We start from the raw sequence: 13,801 nt of genomic DNA on the forward strand, positions 1-13,801 counted from the left end.
GTTATGATGATGTTCATGTCAGAATGAAGTTCCTGTTACTGGCATCAGCTGTTGCTGTGGCTCTGGCAGCCCCTAGGATTGACTTTGGTCTTCTTACAGATGAAGAAATCGAATACATCAACAAAGTGCAGACATCCTGGAAGGTGACAAGCATAAGCCTTCATCAATATATATGTATTGCGTTTTACTCCTATACTTTGAAGTATGTCACTAATTTTGCGTGATAAAAATCCATTGCTTAATAACATATTTTTCAACTTCAAATTCATTTTATTTTTCAATAGGCTGGCCGCAACTTCCCAAAAGATGCTTCATATGTAAAGAATCTGATGGGGATGAACATGGTAGAGTCTAAAGCTTACTTTGAGCGTTTGCCTAGAAAAGTCATGGCATTTGATGCTGACCTTCCCGAAAACTTTGATGCCAGAGAAAAATGGCCAAACTGCCCAACTATCCAGGAAATTCGAGACCAGGGCAGCTGTGGATCTTGTTGGGTATGCTCCACAATGATTGGATAACATTTTGTACACTAGACACTTACAAGTCCCTGCATATTGTGTTTTGAGTGGAGTGATTGCAAGTCTTTTTTTTGAAAAGCTGTTGTTGTTTTTTTAACAACAGGCTTTTGGTGCTGTGGAAGCCATGTCTGATCGCATCTGCATTGCATCAAATGGTGCTAAGATCGTCCATTTATCTGCAGAAGATTTAGTTTCCTGCTGTGATAATGGTGCTGATGGGTGAGGACTTGCTCTATCACTCAATCATGTTAGTTACTGCAGCTACGCGAGTTGAACATCTGATGCTTCCAGCCTTTTAAAGAAAACCCATTATGCTACCTAATTTGCTTAAACTTCCATTTGGTAATAATGTGTTTGGTACAGCGTAAGAAAATCTTTTTCAGAAAAATATGGAAATTGTTTACATAGAACAGTGGTACCTTGGCACTCGAATTCCTCCATATTCAACCATTTTGGTCCTTGATCAATATTTTGAAGAATTCTGCTTTGGGAAACAAATCTGGAATTTATTTCAAATACTTTTAATTATTCTCAAACAGTGGTATGGACCATATTTTTATGTGGATCATTAAAATGGTGGGCGTGTGTCTTTCAGATGTAATGGCGGAGCCCCTGCTGCAGCTTGGTTGTACTTTGTAAACAATGGTATTGTGACTGGTGGACAGTATAATAGTAGCCAGGTATTTTCATTGGATTACTTCTTCTTTAACGTGTGTGTTAGGCTTTATTTTCTCTTTTTTCTTTTCCAGTCTGTGAAACGGTGGGTCTTGTCATCTGTATATACAGTGTTGATGGCCAGAGTAAATGAGTTCATCTTTACACTCTTTTGGCACATTTGCATGGTTTTTTGGTTAGTTTTTTGTCTTTTTATGAATATATACTATTATAATTCTATCATGTTGTCAATTTGTTGTTAATAAACAGGGCTGCCAGCCATACCAAATCCCAGCCTGTGATCACCATGTGGTTGGCAAACTGAAGCCATGTGGAGATGGTATGGTAACACCCAAGTGTGAGAAAAAGTGTCAGCCAAACTACAAAATTAGTTATGAAAGTGACAAGCATTATGGTGAGTTTCTTACTTTACGATGAGACCTGTTATTTTTCTCTATTTAAGAGCTTTCTGTCATACACATGTATCCTTCCATTATCTTCCATCATTCATTGAACACAATTACTGATTAATAGGCAAGGGGGGCAGCATAGAGAAAATCTAATCCATAATTTAATCCATTCTGCCATAAAGTGTGATGAGATGTTGGTTTGGCAAAATATCAACTTGTGACTGCGTGTTAAGTAAAATCTGAAGTATAAAAAGATAAAACACAAACTTGGTGCTTGAAACTTGATAAAATTTTCCTATCTAACTTGATGATTTCCAGGGTTTTAAGGTACTTATACCCCATTTCCATTTTCAGGCGCAAACACATACTCAGTGTCTGGAGAGAAGGAAATTATGCAAGAATTGTATACCAATGGAACTGTAGAAGCAGGAATTACAGTATACAGTGACTTCCTACAGTACAAATCAGGTACAGCCTGTCAATGAAGTATAATGCTCAGTAGCTTTTTTTTTCAAGTAGGCTTATTTCTGAAATTAATTTTTGTGCTGGAAGTTTCATTTTGCATTCAGCCTTGCACAACAGCAGCCTTGCTCTATTTATTCATAACAGTAGTATACATAATAAATATTTCTGATCGTAGTCTCAGTAGTTAATATCTGACAGACTGGGATATACTGAATGAATAACGTTTCACATCTGTTTCCCCATGGTCTTGGCACAAAGTTGCTTGAAATGATTAATTTTAGACTGCGTTTCCAGGTGTGTACAGACACACCAGTGGCTCTGAGCTTGGAGCTCATTCTGTGAAAATTCTTGGATATGGAGTGGAAAATGGAGACAAATACTGGCTGGTAGCCAATTCTTGGAATGCTGATTGGGGTGCACAAGGTTAGTGAATACTTCAACAGTGGAGCATTAAATACTTATTGATCATTACTTTTGAATAATATAGGATATCTGCAGAGCAACTGATTAATCCACTGGAGCCAGGCTATTTACTGGGTAATTCTGGTATTTTTAATGTGGAGTGACTAAAAGTTGCACAAACTACAGTCATGATCTAGACACATTGTGTTTAAGTAGATGAGTTGTATACAGACTTTTGTTAGTCACCAGATTTAATTTTCTGATTTTTTCAAAGGTATGGTAACTTCAGACTTAATGTACTACCTGAATATTTATTTCAGAAGAAATGATCATTATGGGTTGTCGTAAAGAGCATTTAGACATGCCTAGTTAATGTAATGGATCCTGCTTGTGGCTATTGTTATTGGGCATCCTTTGGTCACTCCTCTTGAATACAGCAGTCAGAATTATGCAGGAAATTGCTATTGTCCACTATACTTTTGTAATAAAGTAAGGTATTGTAGCAGGTGCTGCCTAATTATGTGCAAATAGGCACACACATTCCCTCATCAAAATATAATAATAATAAATAGCACTTTTCCAAAGATTGGCTCAGAGTGCTTTGCATAAATAATATACAGACTGGATCATCAACAACTATATTCCCATATTCACATATAACAGACATGCTCACTTCTTCAACACACACACACTCATACACAGTAAATTACAGACATGCTATGCACTCATGGTTTGGACAGGGTCACACTGAAGTCGTTCTTAAAAGATGCGTCTTACGTTTAGACTTAAAGTTGGCGTGTATGCTTAAAAGGTAGTAAAATATTCACATTTACTTTCTTCCATCACCACACAGAGTTTAAAAAACTGAAACATTTGCTTGGACTTTCTTTGTGAATGTTGTCAGGTTTTTTCAAGATTTTGCGAGGCAATGATGAATGCGAGATAGAAAGCCATATTGTTGCTGGAAAACCAAAAGTGTGATGCCCTGCAGCACCCAGCAACTTCCAACATTGGATCTATTTTCAGTTAAATTCTGTGTTTTGCTCACTTAGAAATAAAAATGCTGATAAAATGTTCACAATCTGCAAATTGAGGAAATAGGAAACTCTACCCTGAGATCACAAGTCTACTTTGATCAAGTTCATATCTGTGAGAATGTTTTCTGTAATATTGCAGAGTAATCAGAAGCATTATTTCTAATTTTTTTAAAATGTACGACACTTGGATCTATAGGTTGTTTTTTTTTTTTGGAGGAAATCACAGAGATAGTTCTCCACAAAGTATGAGATATTACACAAAAGGTCCTCTCTACACCTGAAATATTCCTTTGTAATTTCCAGTAGTCAGGTCTTTGGCAATGGATGAGGCTGTTTATGGAAGTTTTTAACTGTCATGAACCCAGAATCCGATTTTAGCCATTAGATTGTTTATGGCGATGAAACACGGCAGTTTTGTACAGTTTTTTAGAGCAACAATTGCTGGTTATAGTGTTCAGAGGCAGTGCAGTGATTCTTTACATGTGTTATCATTGATGCCTGTTTAAAATACACTTGAGCAACCACTACTTTTATCAATGGCCAAATTCCACAGTCTAATGAATGCATAAGGAACAGTATTCAAGTTACAATTTTCAGTATTAACATGTTCTAGTACTGACTGTCAAATCCATAAGTTTTCTACACACTTTTTATTAAAAACATTTTTGTCAAAATAAAAAAATTGAACTGAATTTTTTTGTTGTTGTCTGAAATACTGTGGTGCCTGTACCTTTTAGTCAATGCGTTCGGTTTGTACACATTCATTCTTTTATAGTTTTGGGTGTTGTACACTAAAGATATGCTCTTCCAAGCCATTCCAAGGAATACCCCAGTGTATTGCATTAAGAACTGCTCGTCGTCACTGTCACAGATGCCGGTGCTCTCATAAGCAACACACATACACGACGTCCGTACGTGTTCTTTCAAAACACAAAACAACGATTGCCTGAAGCTATCCACGTAATGTTATTAAGTTTCTCGAATGGCACAGGACTTACAGATTACAAAACATATGCATAAATAATAGCTCGCCTCTACACAATACTCTATTGGCGACATACATGCAGCTAATGATACATATAATGTTTATCTTTGGGGCACTTCGATCTCCGATCAATCACACTAATTAGCTCTTAATCTTAATCTCAACTCTCGCCACCTGTGTATGGGAAACACACGGCTCTCACAGTTCTGTTCATCAACACAAAGTTCCAATTATATTATCTCAATTATAATCGCCCCAGCAGACGTTGAGTACTTCACTTAGAGTTTCTTGGCGACGCGAAGTCAATGGTACACCCGTCCACACACTGCTGGTGATCGAGGATTTGTCCAGATCTAATCTTCTATCAGAAGGGCTCTAACACAATTGCCCGTACACAGAACAATAAACCTTGGCTAGGCAATGTATAAATACTGGCATCTTCCTTTCTATCTTAAAACACACACACACACAAAAACACGTCCTCTCTCATGTCCGCCAATGCCGTCTGCTTCTCATATCTGTCGCTAGAGTGATCTCCCTTTCCTCGCTGACATTCACTCACTCATCAATGTTATTTACCACTTATACACACCCATACAACATGATATAAGTCATGTGATCTGTCATGTGACGAGTCACGCGCTACTCAACGCTCGCACCAAGCAGGTGACTGTCTTGTGATATCTTTGACAATAAGTTAAGCAGCATATAAACATCGTCGTGGCTTTGGTTGGCAAGTATCACCTGTGCACGGCAAAGTAAGTTGTTTTGCTCAGAATCATTTTTCTCTCATTCCTAAACGAATTTTTCACTTAAATCTAGAACTCTTTTCTTTTCTTTTTTTTTTTTTAACTTTATCGGATCGAGTAATGTTTAGCTGTCGGTTCAGTTTTTTTGTGAGAACGTAATACAGAAAATTAATTGCTCGATTGAGACAAGCGAAAACATACCCAAGCCACAGGTCATTAAAGTCGCTTGAAACGTTTTTCCATTTACGTTTCGTTCCTGTTTTGGGTGAAGTTAAAAAGCGAAGTATAGGGTTAATACTTTATTATTTATATATAGTCACTTTAAGTTAAAAGCGAAAAGTGGAAAATATGGTTTTTAAACATCCTGGTTCTCCCCTGCTAAAAACTGTTTACGTAAGATTCTTTGTAAAGTGGTAAAGTAGGTCTAGTAATAAAAGACCCAGTTCCTTTATAACCGACTTGAGCAACTATAATAGTTGAACTATACACATTAACGTTAATCTGCGACACATATATATATATGTGGTCTTTATAAATTAGAAAAAAAGTGAAAATTCGGAATATCTTTCGTTTGGAAGGGTTTATGATAGCGACATAAGTTGTCAGCGACATGACACGCCCAGAATCGTAGAGGACAGAAAGACTAACCTTAAATCATTAACCTAACCCAAACTAAAGCAGCATTTGTATTTTGTGCAAACGCCATTGGGGGCGTAGAACCCACAGACATGAAAGAATTTTGCAAAGATATTGGATAGCCTGTGCTTATAATGTTATCATCCAGGTTTACCATATCACATACATGAAGCTTATTTCAGTATGCTATCACCCGGCAGCTGTAACCATTATATGTCATTTGAGAATAATAGGTAAAAATTGTAACTTTGGGTTATGATGATGTTCATGTCAGAATGAAGTTCCTGTTACTGGCATCAGCTGTTGCTGTGGCTCTGGCAGCACCTAGGATTGACTTTGGTCTTCTTACGGATGAAGAAATCGAATACATCAATAAAGTGCAGACATCCTGGAAGGTAACAAACATAAGCCTTCATCAATATATGTATTGTATTTACTCCCATACTTTGAAGTATGTCACTAATTTTGCGTGAAAAAATCCATTGCTTAATAGCATATTTTTCAACTTCAAATTCATTTTATTTTTTCTATAGGCTGGCCGCAACTTCCCAAAGGATGCTTCATATGTAAAGAATCTGATGGGGGTGAACATTGTAGAGTCTAAAGCTCGTCTTGATCATTTGCCTAGAAAAGTCATGGCATTTGATGCTGACCTACCCGAAAACTTTGATGCCAGAGAAAAATGGCCAAACTGCCCAACTATCCAGGAAGTTCGAGACCAGGGCAACTGTGGATCTTGTTGGGTATGCTTATGTCTTTAAACCGGAGACTTCTAGGACTTAGATAAGACATTCACTAAAGGGATTTTTTTTTAACTTCAGATTTTTTTCAATGAGTATTTTAATTTCTTTCTTTAATTTTTGTTATTTTCTTTTTAAAAGTAAATAAACTGAGGAGAGCTTTTTGTAGATTTCTGCCTTTGGAAAAGAAATGCTGTTGGCCCCCCACCCTCCTCAATTAAAAAAAATTGAAGGGTAAGTCTTGAGCAGGGCTTGTAAATGGTGGAAGATGCAGTTTACTAGTGGGGAGAATTTGACCTTCTCTCTCCAGGAAAAGAAAAGGTTATGAGTACATTTAAGACAGCCACCAAGTCTCATGGTGACTTAAACACAAAATGTAATGCACTTGACAAAGCAATACAGAATGTATTGAAGTCCATTTTAAAATACATGACTTGACCAACTATTTGTCTTTTTCTACAGATTTCGACAGAAATAACATCAAATAATAAAATAACATTACGAAGGAGACCTTGTTCATTGGGTCTTTGGTCATTTGAACCCCAAACTGTATTGCTCCAGCCATTCTGTCCTACTACCTGTGATATATATATATTGACTCCACCATTAACTTACTGTTATGTAGGAAACTATTGTTCCAACAACAAAGCTCAAGTTGACCCAAGCTTCAAAAGACAAATTGATCCCCAGTGACACAAGTATAGATATATATGTTAAGCATCAAATACAGAGCCCTGCATTGTTTCAACAAGGTCAGGCACCACCTTATTAAGAAGTATCTGCTTGGCCATACACATTTAATCAAGTGCTACAATGGCATAAGTAAGCGTGACCGAACAAAAGAAAGAATGATAAAGAAAAGCACTATTACATGATTTTAAGTACCTTTTATCAACATTTAAATAAACAAACTTGAATTTATAGGTGTTTGAAATCATAGTTCATAGAATGAAAGCAGATTACTAAGACTCTGAGTTATGACCAGATTTTGATGGGTTTTGGCAAGCCTTAATGGGGAAGTTTTACAGTATTCTGTGTTTAGTTTGTAACCAAGTAATTTAAATCTTTGGATGCCTGATCCCCACTGATTGGATAACATTTCTTACACTAGACCATTACAAGCCCTGAATATTGTGTTTTTAGTGGTGTGATGGCCAGTCTTTTTTTTGACAAGCAATCTTTTTTTAAAAACAGGCTTTTGGTGCTGTGGAAGCCATGTCTGATCGCATCTGCATTGCATCAAATGGTGCTAAGAACTTCCATTTATCTGCAGAAGATTTAGTTTCCTGCTGTGATAGTTGTGGTAGTGGGTGAGCACTTGCTTTATCAGTCAACTTTGGTAGTTACTACAGTTACACGAGTTGATGCTTTATCTGATGCTTCCAGCCTTTTAATGAAAACCCATTATGCTACCTAGTTTGCTTAGACTTCCATCTGGTAATAAAGGCCTTTAATGTGTCTGGTACAGCATAGGAAAATCTTTTTCAGAAAAATATGGAAATATTTTACATAAAACAGTGGTACCTTGGCATTCGAATTCCTTCATATTCAACCATTTTTGTCCTTGATCAATATTTTGAAGAATTCTGCTTTGGTGCTCAACCACTTGCTTGGCACTTGTCCATGATGCTTTTGGGTGAAACAAAGCAGAGAGTTAAACTTTGTTTGATTTTAAACAATCAAGACCAATCCTGGTGTTTCACAGTCGCATGGGTTTCAATATTTAATTTTGTTTTACGTGTATACACATATGGATACCATACAGCAGTGGTTCTCAAAGTGTGGTCCGCGGACCACTAGTGGTCCGTGGGCATAAGTCAGGTGGTCCGCGGCTGACAATCGTCATATGTCAGCAAAGTGATGTTTAAAGTGATGCATTCCTCGCATTAAAGTTTTAATTACAAATAACAAGGTAGGTAGTTTTATATCAACTTATTACTATACTACTTTTACAAAAGGACATTAAGTTTTAAATTAAAATAAAACAAATGCGGCAATTTAAATTTGAAATTCATAGTACAGAGTGATTTTTAAGCCTTGGTGGTCCGCCATATTTTTTCTTAGGCCTTGGTGGTCCGCCATAGTTTTTACTTAAGTAAAGTGGTCCGCGGTCCGAAAAACTTTGAGAACCACTGCCATACAGTAGTCATAGCACCCAAGAAACTTTCTAGTACTAAAAGAGTAGGAATAATGATTGAAAAAGAACATCTTGTTGCCAAATCAACACATACATAGGGAATAGCTTACTCTGTCGATTTAAATATTGCAATGGTTTTGTATTGAAAACCAACAACAATTCCTGAAGAAAGGCTAAAGACTCCTTATTTCACTGAGATTATGGATGACCATGAGCTGGGAAACAAATTTGGGATTTGTTTCTCAAATGCTGGTATGGACCATAATTTTATATGTATCAATAAAATTGTGGCCGTGTGTCTTTCAGATGTGATGGCGGGTTCCCATCTGCTGCCTGGGATTACTTTAAAGACACTGGTATTGTGACTGGTGGACAGTATAACAGTAGCCAGGTATTTTCATTTGATTGCTTTTTCTGTAATGTGTGCGTTTATTTTCTCTTTTTTCTTCTCCATTCTGTGTTTCTTGTCATCTGTAGTGTTGATGGCCAGAGTAAATAAGTTATCTTTACGCTCTTTTGACACTTTGCATGGTTCCTTTTTTTTTTAGTCTTTTAATGAATATATACTATTATAATTCTATTATATTGTTAATTTGTTGTTAATAAACAGGGCTGCCAGCCATACCAAATCCCAGCCTGTGATCACCATGTGGTTGGCAAACTGAAGCCATGTGAAGGTGATTCTGTAACACCCCAGTGTGAGAAAAAGTGTGAGCCAAACTACAAAATTAGTTATGAAAGTGACAAGCATTATGGTGAGTTTGTATGATACCTTTATGCAGCCTTCTTTCTAACAATGTCTGCAGACCTGTGTTATTTTTCCCTGTTTAAGAATTTTCAGTCATACACACGTATCCATTTCCATTATCTTCCAATTATTCGTTTACTGACTACTATGCAATTTGGGCACCATACAGAATATATGATCCATAATTTAATCCATTCTGCCATAAAGTGTGATGAGATGTTGGTTTGGCAAGATATCGAGTTGTGACTGTGTGTTAATTAAAATCTGAAGTATAAAAAGATAAAACACAAACTTTGGTGCTTGAAACTTGATAAATTTTTCATATCTAACTTGATTATTTACAGGGTTTTAAGGTACTTATATACCCCATTTGCATTTTCAGGCACACACACATACTCAGTGTCTGGAGAGAAGGAAATTATGCAAGAATTGTATACCAATGGACCTGTAGAAGCAGCATTTACAGTATACAGTGACTTCCTACAGTACAAATCAGGTACAGCCTGCCAAAGAAGTATAATGCTCAGTAGCTTTTTTTTTTCAAGTAGTCTTATTTCTGAAACTAATTTTTGTGCTGGAAGCTTCATTTTGCATTCAGCCTTACACAACAGCAGCCTTGCTCCATTTGTTTATAACAGTAGTATTAGTCATGAGTATTTCTTCTTTGATCATAGTTTCAGCAGTGTTAATATCTGACAGACTGGAACACACTGAATGCCTAACTTTTCACATTTATTTCTTCTTGGTCTTGACACAAAGTTGCTTGAAATAAAGATTAACTTTGGACTTCTTTTCCAGGTGTGTACAGACACACCAGTGGCTCTGAGCTTGGAGGTCATGCTGTGAAAATTCTTGGATATGGAGTGGAAGATGGCGACAAATACTGGCTGGTTGCCAATTCTTGGAATGCTGATTGGGGTGCACAAGGTTAGTGAATACTTCAGCAGCAGAGCATAAAATACTGATTCATCATTACTTTTGAACATGTTGAGAGGATATCTGTAGACCTTTATGCTTAAAAGGTAGTAAAATATTCACATTCACTTTGTTCCATCAATACATAGAGTTTAAGAAACTTTGAAACATCTGCTTAGACTTTCTTTGTGAATGTTGTCAGGTTTTTTCAAGATTTTGCGTGGCAACGATGAATGCGGCATCGAAGATCAAATTGTTGCTGGAACACCAAAAGTTTGATACCCTGCTGCACCCAGCAACTTCCAACATTGGACCTATCTTCATTTAAATCTCGTTTTTTGCTCACTTAGAAAGGAAAATGCTGATAAAATGTTCACAATCTGCAAATTGAGCAAATAGGAAACTCTCCCATAACAGCACAAATCCATTTTGATCATGTTTGTTTGTGAGAGTGTTTTCTGCAATATTTCAGAGTGATCAGAAGCATTATTTTTCTTTTTTGTAAAATGTACGACACTTGGATCTGTAGTTTGTTTTTTTGAGGAATTCACAGAGGTAGTTCTCCACAACTCATGAGACATTACACAAAAGGTCTTCTCAACACCTGAAACATTCCAACGTTATTTCCAGAAGTCAGGTCTTTGGCTGTTGTTGAGGCTGTTTATGGAGGTTTTTAATTGTCATAACCTCAGAAGCCGATTTTAGCCATTAGATTGTTTATGGCGATGAAACACAGCAGTTTTGTACAGTTTTGTAGAGCAACAATTCTGGTTATAGTGTTCAGAGGCAGTGCAGTGATTCTTTACATGTGTTATCATTGATGCCTGTTTAGAATGCAGTTGAGCTTGCTACAAACACTACTTTTATCAATGGCCAAATTCCACAGTCTAATGAATGCATAAGGAACAGTTATTCAAGTTAAAATTTTGAGTATTTACATGTTCTAGTACTGACTGTCAGCTCCATAAGTTTTCTACACGTTTTACACATTTTTTATTAAAAGCATTTTTTGTCAAAATAAAAAAATTTGAATTGTATTTTTTTGTGTTTTCAGAAATACTGTGGTGCCTTTAACTTTTGGTCAATATGTTCAGTTTGTACACATTCATTCTTTTTATAGTTTTGGGTGTTGCACTTAAGTGAAGATATGCTCACCAAGCCATTCCAAGGAATACCCCAGTGTATTGCATTAAGAACTGCTCTAGGAACAAGCAATCCTCGTGACAATGATTTCAAAGTTGCAAATTGGTGGAGACATTCTTTATGTAAACACTCAGTGACAATTCAATCTTCTGTTACTTGATGGCTGCCACATCGACGATCATAGCATTATGAATTGCAGTCAACACGTATTGCAGTCAACAGGAAGTGTTAATGCTAAAGGAATCGCTCATCTTGCGTGCATACAGATACCTGATCACATGCTGCTGATTTGAGGACAGAAGAACCGGGGCAGATAAGATTTTGGTTCTTTATCAAGCACATGAATTAGGGAATTTTATTTTCTTTTTCCCCTTCTCTTGCTATATTGTAGCGGGTGCGCTTGTTTCGGGCAACGTGTACCGTTGACAGTGTTTGTACCCTCCACCCGCATCCCCTTCCACCCCATGCTTGGTCGCGCGAGACAGACGACAACAGCGGGTGACATATAGCCCCCAAATAGTCCAGTATAAATAGCAGGCAAAAGTCGGTGCTTGAACCTGTTTACCGAAAGGAGGCTGGTCCTGCTTGGAAAAGCAGTAAAACTTTGGTTCTGAGCAAGTGAGAAGCACCATCCTGCCTGTATGTCCTCGTCATGTGAAATGGATGAAAGTATATCACTAGAGAGAGATTTGTGTTGCCCGTATAGTTGTGACACAGCAGCAGGCAACACACATGAAGATCCGTGCAGCTGAACCGAAGAAAGGACTTTTGTCTGGGAAAAAACACATGGTCTTCTGTGGATTCCATGGCCGGCTGAGTGCGGGTGTGTGGGGAAGAAAAAAGAACACAACGCGAGGTATAGATTAGAAACCCACCCGACGAAAGAGAGCTAGAATTTTAGCGGAAAATTCTCCCTGGGAACTTCCGTCCGCTCTTCCCTGCAACACCATAAAGAAAGGGGCTGGTTTGACTCTAGGGGCCGTGGTGTTGGCATTAGCGAGGGACGTGTTTAGTCCGGCTACTATATATATATACACACACACAGATGAGATTCACATATGTTTCTTCCTTTTCTGAAAGTGTCTCATTTTCTCTTACAGTTGAAAGGACAGTTGAAAACCCATATAGCGTTTTCGTTTTCCCAGTATCGTTTTATGGTTCTTTTAAAGGCCGAGATATTGAGCTTCAGTGAAAGTGAAACTCAATTCTCTTTTTTTTTAAAAGAGGAAGTGAGCGAATGCTCCCATGTGAACAGAAATCAGAATATTTGGAGAGTGGGAAGAGGTTCAGGGGCAAGGTTCGTGAAGGCGATCGTCTTGTTAACGGTCACAGTTCTCTAGTTCACGAAGTTCCTTGCTGTTGATTTGGATCTCAAGAACGCCTCTCGGTCATGGAGGCTCACCGAGGTTGATTACGCCGTAATAAAGGGACTGATCTTGAGTAAAACCCACGTGGGACTGCACAAACATTGAACATTCATCATTCATACGACCACTTGAACAAGATGGGATACGTAAGCAAGCTCGATATTTGGGTTCCTCGTGAGCTCAAAGACAAAGACAAACATCTTTGATATGCTCATTAAGCGTGATTCTTTTTTTTTTTCAAGTGACTGATAACTAGTGATGAGTGGATTGTTTACAGCAGTGTGTTGCGCAAACAGTCTTGGTCCCGACCTGATTCAATTCAAACGACATCGAAAACAGACATTCCTCAGAAGATGCTAGGTTATGTCCTCAGTGTGGTGGGATTTTCAAGGTGCCGTGTTTTTCAAACTCCTACCATTACCAAGGAACCAAAGAATCAGTTCGAGTGTGTACTGTCGGCAACTGGACAGTTAGAACGAATCCATCTCCCTGAAACGTCCAGCGCTCGTTAATCGTAAAGGAGTCGTGTTCCGTCATATAATGTTCAATTCAGATTGTTCAGATTTTCGCCGATAAAGACGGATTCTTTTATGAGCCAGAATGTATGAAGTTTACTGAAAAATGGCAAAAGGTTATTGAACAACACTGGTAATATATAATTGATTGATCTTTGTCCTGTATATGAATAAACGCCCTTTGAAAAACAGAAAAGTTCCTCGTGACTTTTCAGACAACCCAATAATATTAGACAATACTTGACGGGTCTGGACAAAAGGCGTTTTTTTTTTTCTCATCTGATTTATCCATTTCACCCACAGGTAATGACTTGTCCTCACTTCATGAATAGGGCCCCCTATCTGACAACTTGTGACCCCTCGTGTTGTCATATGGTATC

At 37.6% G+C, this 13,801-nt stretch overlaps 2 protein-coding genes across 2 annotated transcripts; both read left to right on the forward strand.

Moving 5' to 3' along the window:
- LOC112562423 (cathepsin B-like) lies at positions 1-4,178 on the forward strand. Its single transcript, XM_025235682.1, has 8 exons — positions 1-143; positions 285-494; positions 622-737; positions 1,114-1,198; positions 1,443-1,587; positions 1,937-2,050; positions 2,342-2,470; positions 3,354-4,178. The coding sequence occupies exons 1-8, from the start codon at positions 24-26 to the stop codon at positions 3,428-3,430; spliced, it is 996 nt and encodes a 331-aa protein (XP_025091467.1). The 5' UTR covers positions 1-23; the 3' UTR covers positions 3,431-4,178.
- Positions 4,179-5,075: 897 nt separating this feature from the next.
- On the forward strand, positions 5,076-11,431 carry LOC112562422 (cathepsin B-like). The gene is made up of 9 exons (XM_025235680.1): positions 5,076-5,229; positions 6,131-6,251; positions 6,390-6,599; positions 7,791-7,906; positions 9,040-9,124; positions 9,344-9,488; positions 9,864-9,977; positions 10,280-10,408; positions 10,599-11,431. Exons 2-9 carry the CDS (start codon positions 6,132-6,134, stop codon positions 10,673-10,675), a joined length of 996 nt encoding a protein of 331 aa, XP_025091465.1. The 5' UTR covers positions 5,076-5,229; position 6,131; the 3' UTR covers positions 10,676-11,431.
- The last annotated feature ends 2,370 nt before the right edge of the window (positions 11,432-13,801 follow it).

The sequence above is a fragment of the Pomacea canaliculata genome, linkage group LG4, assembly GCF_003073045.1.
Source record: "Pomacea canaliculata isolate SZHN2017 linkage group LG4, ASM307304v1, whole genome shotgun sequence".
In the NCBI taxonomy this organism is placed as follows: domain Eukaryota; kingdom Metazoa; phylum Mollusca; class Gastropoda; order Architaenioglossa; family Ampullariidae; genus Pomacea; species Pomacea canaliculata.